The sequence below is a fragment of the Electrophorus electricus genome, chromosome 26, assembly GCF_013358815.1.
Source record: "Electrophorus electricus isolate fEleEle1 chromosome 26, fEleEle1.pri, whole genome shotgun sequence".
Taxonomy (NCBI): Eukaryota; Metazoa; Chordata; class Actinopteri; order Gymnotiformes; family Gymnotidae; genus Electrophorus; species Electrophorus electricus.
In genome coordinates, this window is record NC_049560.1 from 5,374,909 (window position 1) to 5,388,967 (window position 14,059).

A 14,059-nucleotide genomic window follows, 5' to 3' on the forward strand; every position below is an offset into this window, starting at 1 on the left:
GTATATTTTCCCATTAAATAAATAAAAAAAAAATCTCTTAAATGAACACCACTTTGTCCCAGATGTATTTCAACAAAACTTTATTTTTGTGATCAGGATCACAGTTCATAAACTGTAGATGCATTAATTCTCAAGAGTGAAACAAACCATTTAAAAATCAGTGCAAGGTGAAGCATCACTCGCTTCCATAAATAACAGATGAAAGACCTCTAGCAGCTTCACTTTCACCGAATCCTGCATTTTGAAAGCAACTGCCTCTTATGCAAAACAGAGCTCAGGAAAGTAAAGGAGAGGTATGTGTGTTTCCTCCAAAACAATCATGGCTAGTGTGGTCTGTTAAAGCAAATTAAGAGGAGACATGGGGAAATTAGAAAGAAAATATAACACTTGGATTATGTAGTTGATAAGAAAAAAGGGACTAAAATTTAGTTTGCCAGATATTTTGCTTGTTTTTCTGTTTTGTTTTATACCATACCGATACTGAAAGTTTTACATAGCCAATTGCACTGAACCATGCGCTTAATATCTGTATTATCAAAGGCACTACACTTGTGTCAGACGTGAGCTGTCTCTAAACTGAACAAGCTTACCAAACAGCTTTTTCCAGCTAGCCCACACCAACTTCATCAAGTGCAATCTGGCCTATTTTGACACAGCTGCCAATTAAGCACGTGAGCTATAGAGATCAGGGAAACACTAGCTTCAGACTGGGATGTGGTGAAGTGATAAGGGAAGACTTTAAAAGGCTGCTCTTAACTTGTGCTAGCCAGTGAAGGAGTGGAGAGCAACACGCGTGGTGTTGGTGTCGGTGGGAAGGGTTGGGGTCAAGTTCCACTCCCAGAAAAAGGAAGAAAGACAGATTTGTGAGAACACACTCTTGGCTCCACTGGGACTGCAGGAAGTCCCTCATATTGCAGGTGTAAGGAGAGCAGGAGCCGGAGCTGCTTAGTGTTGCTTGGCTCGTGGTGCCGTGAGCCGGCGAAGGATGCTGTACAGGACCCCGAAATGCTGCAGGGACAGACAGTATTCAGGGTTTAAAAAGGAGGGTTGGGAGCTGTGGCCAATGGTCATCAGTGCTGGTACTAAAGCCTTCCCACTGTTTTATGGTTTGCCTGCTGGAATTCAGTTATTCCAATTATCATGCCCATCATGAGGCAGGCCAGAACTAGCTGGGAGAACCAATAGCTTTAAGGTCACCCTGGACATAATGAAGCTTTCTTTTTCCTCCCTCACCTGGACAGCCAAGTACACCAGTCCGAGGTACGCAGCAATGCACAGCGCCAGCAGCAGGTCAAAGACGGCTGGTTTTACTCTTAAACGATTATGGCAAGGAAAAATGGCAGAGTTAGAGACTTTCAGAACACATCTGTTTAATTACTTTAATTATTAGCTGGAAGATTATTAAACAAAACTTAATAATCACCTGTAAGCATTCATGGTCTGTTTAAGTTGATCATAGAACACAAACTCTGGGTCCCTGAAAAAATAAATAAATGCATTATATCATAAATGCATCCAAAGTATTTTGGGGAGGGGAGATTACAAGTTAAATATATGTAAGAAAATCCAAGGATTGCCTTCTTGTGCCTTTTTCTTACTATATACACAAACATTCTCATAGATCTTTCAAAATCAGTAGACACAAACGTTTAAAGCACATAAAGCCTGCAGTCATGCCACACATGCCCGCGCTAGACTCACCTCTTGTCGGCTTTTACAAAATGTCTCTTGACGTCCTTCAGATAGTGGCCCATATAGTACTCCAGGGTGCTGACCACACTGCTGTCTTTGTCTACCAGCTGTGCAGCACGGGGCTGGCTGGCCAGCCAGTCTATCAGCGATGTCAGCTGGTCCTCCTGCACTTGCTGATAGCACAGTCGTGAGTTGTGTGTGGGTGTATTGCAGCATATGACTACTGCCACATATGGCCCCCATCTAATCTTCATCACATATTTGACATAACATTTTGTGTCTAGACTAATACTGCATGTTCTTTACTTTAACTTTGCATTAAATGATGCTTTATTGTGGAGAGGCATGCTGGCTCTGCTAATACTGGAGAGGTGTTCAAATCATGGTCCTCAAGGTCCAGGTCCTAGAGATTTTCCTACAAAGTCCAGATCCTACAGAATTTTACAACCCCTACCCTAGGAGTCAGGTGTCACGACAAAGTGGCCAACCAGTTGCATCAAGCATTTAAATCAAGCCTGAAGACATTACAAAATCCAGGACCAGATTTGGAGTCCAGATTTGAATACCTCTGCTCTACTGCATTCTATGGTTTGCACATTTTTCAGCGTCTGGTCCCAGATCAGATCTGTACAAGCCACGATGCAATGCGTAAAAAATTGAGTTATCCACTCACCATCTGCTCTGTGAAGATCTCCAAGTCTCCATTGGTGCCCTGTGGAATTTATATAATACTGTTACCTAGTATTCCTCTCATAGTCCCATTCATAGTCCCATAGTCCCATTCATCCATTCAGGCTGTACAAAATGAAATCTAGTAAAAAAGCTGGTTTTGAGCTTCTTCACCAGTAACTGATCATCCTTTGCCATTTATAAGCAATACAGCATGTCTGCTGTGAGAAGAAAAAAAAAAAAACAGATTTTGTGGAATAAAAACCAAACTTTGAAATGAATTCACAGATGAAGTAGGGCCATGCTAATCTGTTCATGGTAAACAAATTCGGTTCACTGTGAGAAAAGCAGTGTGCCTACAGCAATAAATAAACACTCTGAAGTGCATCAGCAATAACAGTCGTGACTCCTTCATCATCATTAGGCTAATGGATTAGCTTGGAGGCCTGCACAAGGCTCATGGCCCTCACCTTCTCAGTCAGGTTGTAGATGACCCTCGCCAAGGCCTCAGCGATCAGTTTAGTGTTCCGGCTGAGCTTCTTCAGATCCACATGAGGTCTGTGAAAGGCAAATCGAATGGAGAAAAAAAAAAAACCCCACAATGCTAAGCAAAGGAACAAAACCACCACAGGCAACAGTGTTCAACGGTATGGAACGCGGAGGTGGGCAAACAGCACCGCGACACATGATGGAGAGACAGAGAGCGAGAGCGGCAGCAGTCACCCACCCAGTGGTGGTCTCTCCTGCCCTTTCCAGAGAGGAGGACACTGACCGCATGTCCATGATAGAGTTGCGCGCGACACTGCGGTGACTGTCCAGACGCGACAGCGTGAAGGCAGGCAGCCGACGGATACCGAAGCGTTCGTGCTCCCAGGCCAGCGTGTCATCTGCCAGGTTGATCTTCTTGTGCACCATGGAGAACTTAAGGTCCGGGTACTGCTGGAGGACCTTACAGGGGGGGACAATGCTGGTGGTGACATAGTAATGATAAGGGGGTGATCATATTCTAAATCTCACCGTCATATTAACCCTTTGTCTAGTCTGATATTATGAGTCCCCGCAGTGACTGAAATCTGCACCGCAATTTAGTTCTACAGCATATTTCTGCAAAGTGTTAGGAGGTGGGGAAAAAAAGAGCATAAAATGACACATTAAGACAAAATTATGGTATCTCAGTATAGGATGTTCTCCAAAACAGGAGCCCTACTTGGATTTGTATGATTTCGTGCGAAAGCTATTGTTAAAATAAAATCACAATATTCAGAAAGTCCTTTTTTAATATGAAAAATAAACAAAAGGGTTTGTTCATCCATTTTTTTGCATAAAAGGTTTACAAATGTATTTACCATCTGCAGTTCCCTGAGCAGAGCGTGCTGTGGACTGCCTTCTTTTGGAGGCTTAGAGACATGCAGGTGAAGACTGTCTCCATTACCTAGTGTGTCCAGACACAACACGAACGCCACATTATCCTGCAGGAGGCTGGACTCTAATTCAGGGACAGGGAAAGATGAAGCGCAGAGTTCACATAGCAATATAAGAAGTAGCAGCAGTACTTTAATCGAAGCAAATAATAATAAATCAGTAAAGGAGACCAAACCGATGCAGCACTGTACAAATTAAAAATACAGAACAAGATCACATGATGAGAACAAAAAAACTCAAATCAAATAAATGAACGATGGTGGCAATAAGTACAATAAGGCTATTAGGTACAAGTGAAAACTGCGATGCACCTGTGTGGTCCAGGTTGTCCTCTAGCCAGCGTTTGGTGCCCTGATAGTTAAACTTCCCTCCTCCCGACAGGAAGAACAGCAGGTTATACCTACAGCAGCAGCAAAGCTCACTTAGACACGAGGAGGTAAGTCAGGATCAAGTTCAATCACGCTGATCACTTCTGGCCTGAATTGGTTTGGTGTGTGGTTTGCTACCCAGCGTGAGTCCGTTTGTGGGAGTAGAGTCTGGAGAAGAGGCGCGCCAGCTCAAGCAACACTGCCACTCCGCTGCCATTAGAGTCAGCGCCGTAGGAAAGCCACTGTGGACACACACTGTTTACCACACCAACAACTGCTAGCACAAGGCTCAAAGGAATTTCAGTTCTCTAGAGGCAAACTTTATTAACACCCATGGCCAACCCAACAAATGTGCGTAAAGTCCATTAACAGAACTAAGTGAACAGGTACACCACATTATTCCTTACAGGAGCCACTCCAAAAGAGTCGTAGTGAGCCACGAGCACTATGGTTGGCAGATCCTCCCCTCCTACGCCCGTTAGTCTTCCCTAAGAAACACACAGCAAAGCAAGGCAGATCCTTCTTAATACTCGAACACTGTATAGAACCAAATTTACAAATTCCAGTGAGCTATAATGATGAATTGATGGCTTGTTATGACTCATTTAAAGATTCTGCTGTTGTACCAACCTAATAAAACCAGAATGTACTGTCAGAAGGTCTACAGGGGAATGTTACTGGGTAGCCATTGGGTAATTCTCCACACCTGCATCTCTTCCATCTTATTTAGGTTTAGATCAAATACTTTATGAGCATTTGTCTACACATCATAAATTATTTCACAGCTACAAAACATGACTAATCCAGATCATATACTAATGATATACATGAGAACCACTAACGCGTTCATTCTATAGACTGGTAGTAATTCAGTCATTCAATTCATTCTTTCAACAACAAATACCAAGTCAACAAGTTCCACACCAGAATCTGAACACGGGTGGGTTACAGCGGGACAGTCAGATGGTTTACACCTCAATTATGGGAAATGCCTAATATTTTCACATTAAGGGATATTTCACAATGTTTACTGCAAGTTACTTCACAATACAATCACCACAATATGATATGACATCTAACAGTCTGTTAAACAAACAAATTTTATTAAAGGTTCTTTCAAAAATAATACTATTATTATTAACTATAACAAATTAATAAATAATAACAAACTAAGACCAATAACAAAAACAATGGGAAAAGTACATTTTAAATACAAATTAGAAGAAAAGAAATTAACTCTTAAATACAGCCAATAGCTTCTAACCTCCCACTAAGAGGTAATGATTTAACTCGTACTGGTAGTGCATTGGTGATATTTTGCCCCCATCCATATTTTGCACACAGCCCTGTTCATGAAGGTTAAAAGGTGTCTGGAGGTGGAACAGAATAAAAAGTGTGCAGCTTCCCTGATGATCATCTTAGGAAAACCCTGATCTTGGCCATAAAAGACAGACAAGAACTCACCTCTAGGCTGGTAATGGCCCAGTCAGTCACAGCCTTACTCTGAGCGCCGCTCGTCACCATCTGAAACCCGTTGGCAGTGGCTGAGTGCAGAAGCACTGGTGAAGAGAAGAGCAGACCACCAGATTCAGATTCACAGCAGAACAGCAAACGGTGCGACATCCACTCAGCATGCACTGGTGATGAAGCTGTCTCACTTCTCATCGGTATGACCTTGATTACAGCAACCAGTTTTTATATCAAAGTGTGGATGAAAATACACTGAAAACAACTGTAATGGCTAGAGGAGCAGCATTGCCCATCACTAAAAACTTTCAAACCAGCAATGAAAGTAGTAAAAACTAGAGGACCTTGGATTTCCAGAAATAAACCACATTTTGAAAGACCATGTGTAAACAGTTTTCCAGTACACACCACCAGCAATGTTTTAGTTTCGGGGGGGGGAAAAAAAACAATCTCTCTGTATATTAGTTACTGCAAATTCAGCCTCCAGTACCTTCAGCTGCAGAGGAGGACCCCTGAGAGGTGGAGGAGTCCTGAGTCTGTGTGTATATGGACAGCAGCTCATCATCTTCCAGCGCAAAGTAGACAGGAACGATGGTCTCTGTGGCCAGAAGCTCTGGCTCCAGCTCCATGAACTGCTACAATAAAGTGAGACAAAGACATTACGCTCCTCCGAGGGCCGTGCCACAAGAACCAGGGTCGTCGGGGTGGGTTCTTACTTGCACGATGTCCTGTGGCAGAGTGGACATGTTCGTGGGAAGGACGAGGACCACGGCGCCCGCGGACTGCCGCAGCGCCTTCTGATACTTCTCGTAAGAGAAATCGGCCAGTCGCATCAGCACGCAGCGACGGCTCAGGACGTCTGCCTCGACGGTCCGGGCTTCGGTGTTCAAAATAGCATTTCTGGAGCCTTTCAAAAAAAAAAAAAAACAACAATGACGATATATGATATCTGAGTTTATCGACATGACGATACATGTCGTACTTTTAAAGTATATGCCACTGACAACACACTCGTCTGCCATGTACGACGGTGCCAAGCAAACATCTCAAGAGTTAGCTGGGTCATTGCATTGTGCACAGTTTAAACTGCACCAACCCGGAACACAACACGAATTGGAGAGAACTGGAGAGAAACTACCGAAAAAAAGGTTTTAGTTCCCTCGTTTTAAAAGTGAACAGCGTATAACTACTTCACTGGTGCGCGGATAACCTCATCTTAGCTTAGCTGCTAGCATCCTGACAAACTCAGCTAGCATAGCTTGCTGGTAGCCAGCTTAAAAGTGCAGTTTTACACCGAATTACGGTTGCTTTCCACGCTTACTCGACTACGTGGGTTTTGCAACAGTGAAGGGTATAATTAAACCGGTTAATGCGTGACGGATAAATGCCCACACCTACCGTAATTCTGCCCCTGCAGGTCGTACTGCTGCATTCGGTAGACGGTGAACTCATGCGCCGCTTCTGCTGGAAGTGGCGAGACGAGGATTAAAACGGCCGGCAAAAACACAATAAAAGTCAGTGGGAACGACGACTTAAACATGTTTTCGAACACTTCGCTTGCCTCCTCGAACATGTTTGAAATAATGTCGAAACTTCAGCTAGGAGAGACGAAGAAATGAATGAAACCGGTTACACTTTGACAGCCAGCCTCCACGCAAAGCGCAGCCTTCGAGAAGGACCAGGAAATTTCTTCCGGCAATTTCGCAGGACACCTAAACTGTGAGTGCCGCCTGCAGTCCTACCTGTATTACTGGAAACCTGCCTGTGTCATTGTACGATCATCTTCGCCCCCCATTCGGATAAACTCATAGCGTTGTCATTTCTCAATTCTCAACTCCTTTAGAGAAATAGCTATTTTCTCTCCGAAAATGAATTGTTGCTACTTAATTCTGCCATCCATAGATTCCCATTGCACATAGCATCTAGGGGTTTATGTCCCAGAGACGTTTGAAAGCCTTCTTTTAAAAAGTCTTCTTTGCTGACGATTAAACGGCACTTAACAGGACTATTTAAACACGGTAACACCAGTAGAATAAAAACAAAAACTCTCCCTAAACTGTCCTGCCTATTTCAGTTACTGCCTATCCTCATTTGACGTGTTCTTAAAACCACTACTTTTGCCTAAGAAAACTATATCTCAGATATACATCCTAATTAGTTCAAGTCAAGCTACATCCTTGAAAAGACTCTCAAAATAGTGCAAGAGGAGTGTGGATATGCAGGTCACTGAGGAAGTCTGACAGTAAATACTGTATCAACTTCATTCATCCTCCAGCTGTGCCAAGTATGGCCATAATTCGGCGTAAATGTTTTCACTGTGTTTTTGGACTACGGTCAGATATAATGAAGTCTACCCAGAAACGAACCCAATATGTGAGTATTGCCGTCAAGCTTCTGCCTCTCTGGTGCACATATTTAGTTCCTGCCCATGACTGTATAACTTTTAGTGTGAAATTTGCTCAGTGTTGTCAGAGGTGTTACGTGTATAGTGTAAACCTAACCCTGTTGAACTATACCAACAAATTTCAAAACACTGTTCTGACCGTAACTTTACTAGCAAGATGACTTATTTTGTTAAAGGTGACGTATCATATACCATTTACACAAGTTAACACAGTTCCTTGGGGTCTTAATGAAATGTCTATGACATGCTTTGATTAAAATACCACAAGGCTCAAGCACCACAGTACTTTCTAACCCTGTCTAAACCGCCAGGTTCAGAACGGCCTGTTTGGGTACCTGATCCTTTAAATTATAATTAAATAATTATCCCTCTTTTAGTAGTTCTACTGACAGTCCTGCACTGCATTGACAGGCTGTAAAAGCAGCCATACACAAAGTGTTTTACATGCCTGTTTTGCCAACGGTAGCTGGGATGTTGCCATCCCACATGAGCTTTATTCGTGCTCTTGTGTCCGCTGGGGCTGGGTGCAGATGCGGTCTTTTGTGCTCATATTTGCAGACAACAACGAAGAAGTGCCTGTGCTTAGCTCTTAGCTTCAACATATCGCTGACAGGTCCAGCGCTTGAGACTAAGGAAAAACCCTGAAAAAACACTGGACCTTCACAAAAGGACCTCTGAGACCATGGGGGGAGATGCTCAGGTGGAGGACAGTATAATACTAGTAATACCGACGTAGATCGGGGAGTCAAATATGAACTGCTTATTTTATCATGCGTTTTCAAATGTAGCCAGGCCACAAAATAAATAAATAAATAAAACGTATTTCGCAGTTTTTGGTTTGGTAGACACTCCAAGTACTCAAATGCATGTGCACAAGCACTGAAAAAGTACATTTTTCATAATAGGTCCCCTTTAAGGCTAAAACTATCTATGCTCCACATTCTGTATGGATCAGAGGCGTCTTTCAATATATTGCGCTGGAACAAATTTGATGTACTCTGAAAGGATCGTTTCTAAAATAAAAAAATAAAAATAAAAAAAATTGGCATCCTGTTTTTGCTTTTATCAAAAAGCTCTCATTTACAGCTATTCCAGAAAGACTTGTTTTTTTACTAAAAAGAAAACAGACCGAATTACGACAGGAATTGGATGTCTGACGTGAAGAAAATTAGGTCTTTGCTGATGTCGTTTTAGTCTCCTATGTCTGTGCTCTTTGTCTTTAAAATTATATTTTGAGAAAATTAATGTTTACTATTCAACTAGCGTACTTAGAGTTGTAAATATATTTGATTATAATTTTATTGGGAAAACAATTTTTTGTAGAAAAAAAGCAAAAACAAAAATCTTAATTTATGACATGTACTGATAGCTGGTTTTCTAGGTGAACTTCCCCTTTAAGTGTGGAGTGCTTAACTTTGTTTGTCTTACCTAATACTACCACAAGAGAGCGATATGCTATAATACAGATGGGGTTTGTGGTCAATTCTTTTTCATAGTCTGTATATGGTTTCACAATACCAAGTCGTTATGTTTAACGACATAATATGAGATATGCCTCTAATGGACTAGTTATCAACTTAAACTAATTGAGATATGCTTGGAGATTCTTTTGTTATATCCACAGTTTCAACGTCTTTACCATTAAGATATATGGTCTCATTATTGAATAAATTAATAAATGAATAAATCCAGCATGAACTCATTATTAAACTAACGAGTCATTCTCTTTTTCAGTGGTTGGTTTGGTAAATAATTGGACGGATAATAATCCGCATTTTTTCTGAATGGAGAATATTCCTTAAATGATAGTCAACCCAGACACTAACCAAAGAAAACAAGTGCGAAGCAAAATATTCCATAGGCCATTTATTTAAAATTACTTACAGGTCTTTGTTTTGGGTGTGGAGTTTTTCAACCAAATTTAGACAAAACCCTTCATGTTTTTTCTTGTGATCGGTTTTTTAAACTCCAGTTTTGAATTGATTCATTTTCTATTACTTCAACTTCTTCAGCAATTATGTGAAAAACATTACCATTTAAGTCATATGTAAGAGTGTGTGTGTGTGTTTGTATTCGCATATCAGTAAATCTCTGCTTCTTGTCCATTCAGCATATAGTCCCTCGTTTTGTTTGCTGATGTTAAAAAGGTTAGTTTAATAAGTCAGTAATCTCCTACCGCTGTACACACTGAAAGCTAATCGAAATTGTAGGAGGGGCCGGCTTTGCCATTACGCTGCGTTAATGCGCTCCGGAAAGGCTCTCTTTGCTCATCCCTTCATGTCCCATTTCAGATGTACTCTGTCATCGCAGCAATGCCATGTGATCGCAAACAGGCACTCGACCCGTCATTCGATTTTTAATAGTTCAAAGCTCGGCCACAGATGTTAAATCCGAGTCCTGCTTCTTGTCCTGGATCTGCTCTACGATCGTCGGGCCTCGACTCATTCCGTGGAGTCAGTGCGTTACTCGTCTCGTTTCCTCCGAGCTGAGAGACGCGCTGTCCATTAGCGCCGGAGATCGCTTTCACCATATCAGGTTTGGAAATCTCCCGAAAGTCAATACGAGAGAAGCCACCCATTGGTTCCCTGCTTCCAGGCCTTGCAGAGATGGAGAGCAGTGAAGAAACACTTAGGTCACTTTGTTTGGTACTTTCTACTTTGTAGAAACAATGAGTATTTCAGAATCATAAGTACAATGAAGAAACGCTTGTATGTCACTTTAAATACATTTAGGAAAAAAAACATGGGAACATAAATTAGCCAGCTCAGAGCTAATTTATGTTCTTTTTATTTTCACAATGTATTTAAAGTGACATACACGCGTTTCTTCATTGCACTTATGATTCTGAAATAAAATTTTGAAGTATTTACTATTAAGTATTTACTTTTTTAAAGTTGGTAAAGGTTATTTACTTACACGTATTTATATATTTAATTTTTTACCTCTTTATTTATGCTTCTGATAAAACAGTTACTATTTAGGTGTCACAAGTTCAGATGTGTATTGACACAGACCTCTGCCATTATCTATTTAACATCATTTCTGGAGTTACTCTATTACACTTACACAGCATATACGTAGTATAGCATTTATCCATTGCAGCAACAGCACACGGCTGGATCTTAGGGATTTTGACCTCAATATTTTTTTTCCAGTTCATATCACTGATATAACATGTCGACTGTAATCATGGTATGTGTTATAACCCCCATCAACCGTGAAAACCATGAAAAGCACCATTGTCTTAAACATTTGTATTGTCGATCCACTCCAAGTCACTTGTCTTCTAGGTAAATTTACTCTCAAAGTAATTTGTGTAATCGCAGTCTTTGTGTGGTGCAGGCGTGACGGCGCGTCGGTTTTGTAACCTAAGATAATCTGCGAGCCAAGACCAGCTATTGACTCAGACGCCAGTACGTGCACAAACAAATTGCAGCAGGTCAGAAATATGTAGCGTGGGCCTGTCAGACAGCGTTCTGTGTGCAGCGGGGAAGGAGCGAAAGCAATTAAACTCCCACGGCAGCCTGTGTCACTGGCTGGGGGAGAGAAAGAGTTCGTTCATATTGGCGCGGCAGGAGTAGGAAGTGCGGTTTGGGTGACAGTCTTTATGGAATGGACCAGCCCAGGGGTCTCCTGTGGCGAGCGGTCAGTAATAGTTTACTAGTCATTACCATGTATGTTGAGTGATTCACTAAAAGCTTGGGGATGCTCCAAACACAATGCTGCGTGAGTGTCTGATTGCTTCTTAAAGGAAATCACAACTCTGACTTCCCCCATTACATGTTTTTTTCTTAGTGTATTGCCATATCTGTAGAGAAAACCAAAGCGTAGAAAACCATGTTTAACACAATTTATCTCATCAGCTAATGGTGTATGGGCATGTGATCAGTACTATACTCTGCAGTGCTGTGGCACAAAATAGCGTCGGACATGCCCGCTAGAAATGCCATGAACCGCAAGATAGCGTCTGTTTGGTACCTGTGATTGGTTCATCATGAGATTCTTTAGTCCAACCAGGAAGGTTCATGCACATTATACAACTCATACACAGTTGTACTGTCATACTAGCAACCTGCAAGCTTGAATCTGAACGGTAGTGACATGCTTATAAAATTATGAGACCCTTCAACATACCATGATAAAAACAACTCTTTCCTGTACCTGCATCTCCAAAAGACAATCTGGATCATCTACACCCCCATCTGTACCAGTTTAGTCCATATTCCTCTGCCCCCCGCTGCATTATGCTCTAAGCATTGTTCCTTCATGCTTCCAAAACTATAAACAAAGTTGAAACTGATTCTGATTTGAGTAATTCCAAAGGCAAAAATGGAGTGCTGAGTCAGCTCAGATACATACGTTTGCAACACATGCTAGATTCGTGGGTGTACTGTGGAAAAGGAATGTAGGAGGACCGACGTGGGTTTTTAAATGCATCTCTGGAGGTTGTGGTTGTTATCCTTGCATTCCCATAGGGTGCTGTGTTGTGCATCCAGGGCAGGATGCAGATCTGATCCAGGTGAAGATCTGACTAAAATTCTCTTCTGCTGTCCAGGGAATCATTTCTTGGAGCTGACTGTGCATGAATTTATAAGGTGTAAGGGATATTATGTACTATGTCATGGAATTTAAAAAAAAAAAAAAAAAAACATTTTGTAGGCTACTCTACTCATTAAGGGCAGCCCTACGCATGAATGAGAGGACGCATATGATGTCATTTGGGCACTTTATTATTATTAGTATTATTTGTACATTCTTAGTTTTGTCCATTTTTTTTTTGGCCTCATTATTATCTTGTTTTTATTATATGTTCCCATCTGTACAACTCTGCCATTTGCTGCATTCTGGGAGAATGTCTGTAACATGTTTTTGTTGCATTGTGCGACGTGCTCTGTTGAGTTTCTCTTTTTCACTAAAGCAAATACCTGTTCACGTCCATCATAGGGCTAAACTAAAGCCCTACTACTAATAGTACTTATAATACTGTGTAGACGTTTCTACAGACTTAAGAAAACCTCAGGTTTTACTGGGCCTATGCTGGCCCAATATAAGCCAGTGAATGTTTAGAATAGCATCACTATCTCCCATGGAGACACAATGGTCTGCTTGCCCAGGCTGCTCCCTCGTCCCTCCTGTGCTGCCATCCATGATTGATGAGTCGCGCGTATAATGCGTCGTCTCGGAAGCAGTGATGAATTGCTTTACGTCAAGCCCCATCAGTGAACCATGTTTGAGGGAAACACTGCCCTGCACACACAAACCCAGAGGCGGTGCAGAGACCCGGTGGCCAACAGCAACAAGGGCCACTAGCATGCCTCGCATCGGGGTGCCCCCGCACTCCACAGCCCTGGAGCGGTTCAGGGCCTGCACCCTGGGGTGAGCCAGGGCCACGTGGCCCGGGAGGACAGGGGTGAACCGGGGTCCCGTGAGCTGGCGTGGGCCGGGGCTGGGCCGGTGTTGGGCCACAGTTAGTGGTGTTATTGAGCCACCTGTGAGCTCAGGCCCCGTGCAAGCCTTTGATCTGGCGCGGAGGGGTGACGGCCAGATGTGCAGCTCCGTCTGTGGTCTGGAACAGACGGGTCAAGCGGGGAGAGAACACAGTCACACTTGGACTCTCTGGATGTTGGACAGACTCGGTGATTCATATTAACCATAATCAGTCATGTGAGTATTGTAACAGTAATGCTCGATTTCTGATTGACAGATGATGAAAACAATAACAGGAGGGGTGGGATATACATGAATATTTGACAATATTACATTTACATGAATACATGCACTTCACTATCCAAGTAATGAGAGGCAAGACTCAGCTCTCTGAAAGTCCTTAAAATGCAGTGAAGAGAGACTTCATCTGTTTTATACATGCACACTGTTATAATGTACACTTGGTAACACTTTGAAAAGGTAAGCGTTTGAAGTGGTTGAAGTGGCATAACAAACATGGAAACTTGATCTGAATCATGACACAGTCTGCTGTCCTTTCAAGGTGTAGAAAGGTGGAAAGATGGTGTGTTTAGGCTGTGAAGGTAGTTCT

The 14,059-nt window shown here is 42.2% G+C and overlaps 1 protein-coding gene across 3 annotated transcripts; it reads right to left on the reverse strand.

Moving 5' to 3' along the window:
* Nucleotides 1–63: 63 nt before the first annotated feature.
* Nucleotides 64–7,292, reverse strand: ncln (nicalin). Of its 3 annotated transcripts, none has more exons than XM_027010720.2 (15): nt 7,017–7,292; nt 6,335–6,525; nt 6,109–6,250; nt 5,616–5,710; nt 4,559–4,639; nt 4,290–4,393; nt 4,095–4,183; nt 3,708–3,847; nt 3,089–3,309; nt 2,832–2,919; nt 2,366–2,404; nt 1,702–1,865; nt 1,424–1,477; nt 1,234–1,312; nt 64–1,008 (listed from the first exon to the last, which is right to left on the reverse strand). In XM_027010720.2, exons 1-15 carry the CDS (start codon nt 7,189–7,191, stop codon nt 946–948), a joined length of 1,725 nt encoding a protein of 574 aa, XP_026866521.1. In that variant the 5' UTR covers nt 7,192–7,292; the 3' UTR covers nt 64–945. The 3 variants fall into 3 exon arrangements, with proteins under 3 accessions (XP_026866521.1, XP_026866522.1, XP_026866520.1); XM_027010721.2 differs by having other exon boundaries at nt 3,134–3,309; nt 6,109–6,253; XM_027010719.2 differs by having other exon boundaries at nt 6,109–6,253.
* Between the last annotated feature and the right edge of the window lie 6,767 nt (nt 7,293–14,059).

Coding starts and splice junctions, on each gene's coding strand:
- ncln (XM_027010719.2), bottom strand. CDS start 7,191: ATGTTCGAGGAGGCAAGCGAAGTGTTCGAAAACATGTTTAAGTCGTCG. Junction 6,254..6,334: donor TGCCACAGGACATCGTGCAA/GTAAGAACCCAC, acceptor ACTTTATTGTAG/CAGTTCATGGAGCTGGAGCC. Junction 1,009..1,233: donor TGGTGTACTTGGCTGTCCAG/GTGAGGGAGGAA, acceptor CTGTCCCTGCAG/CATTTCGGGGTCCTGTACAG.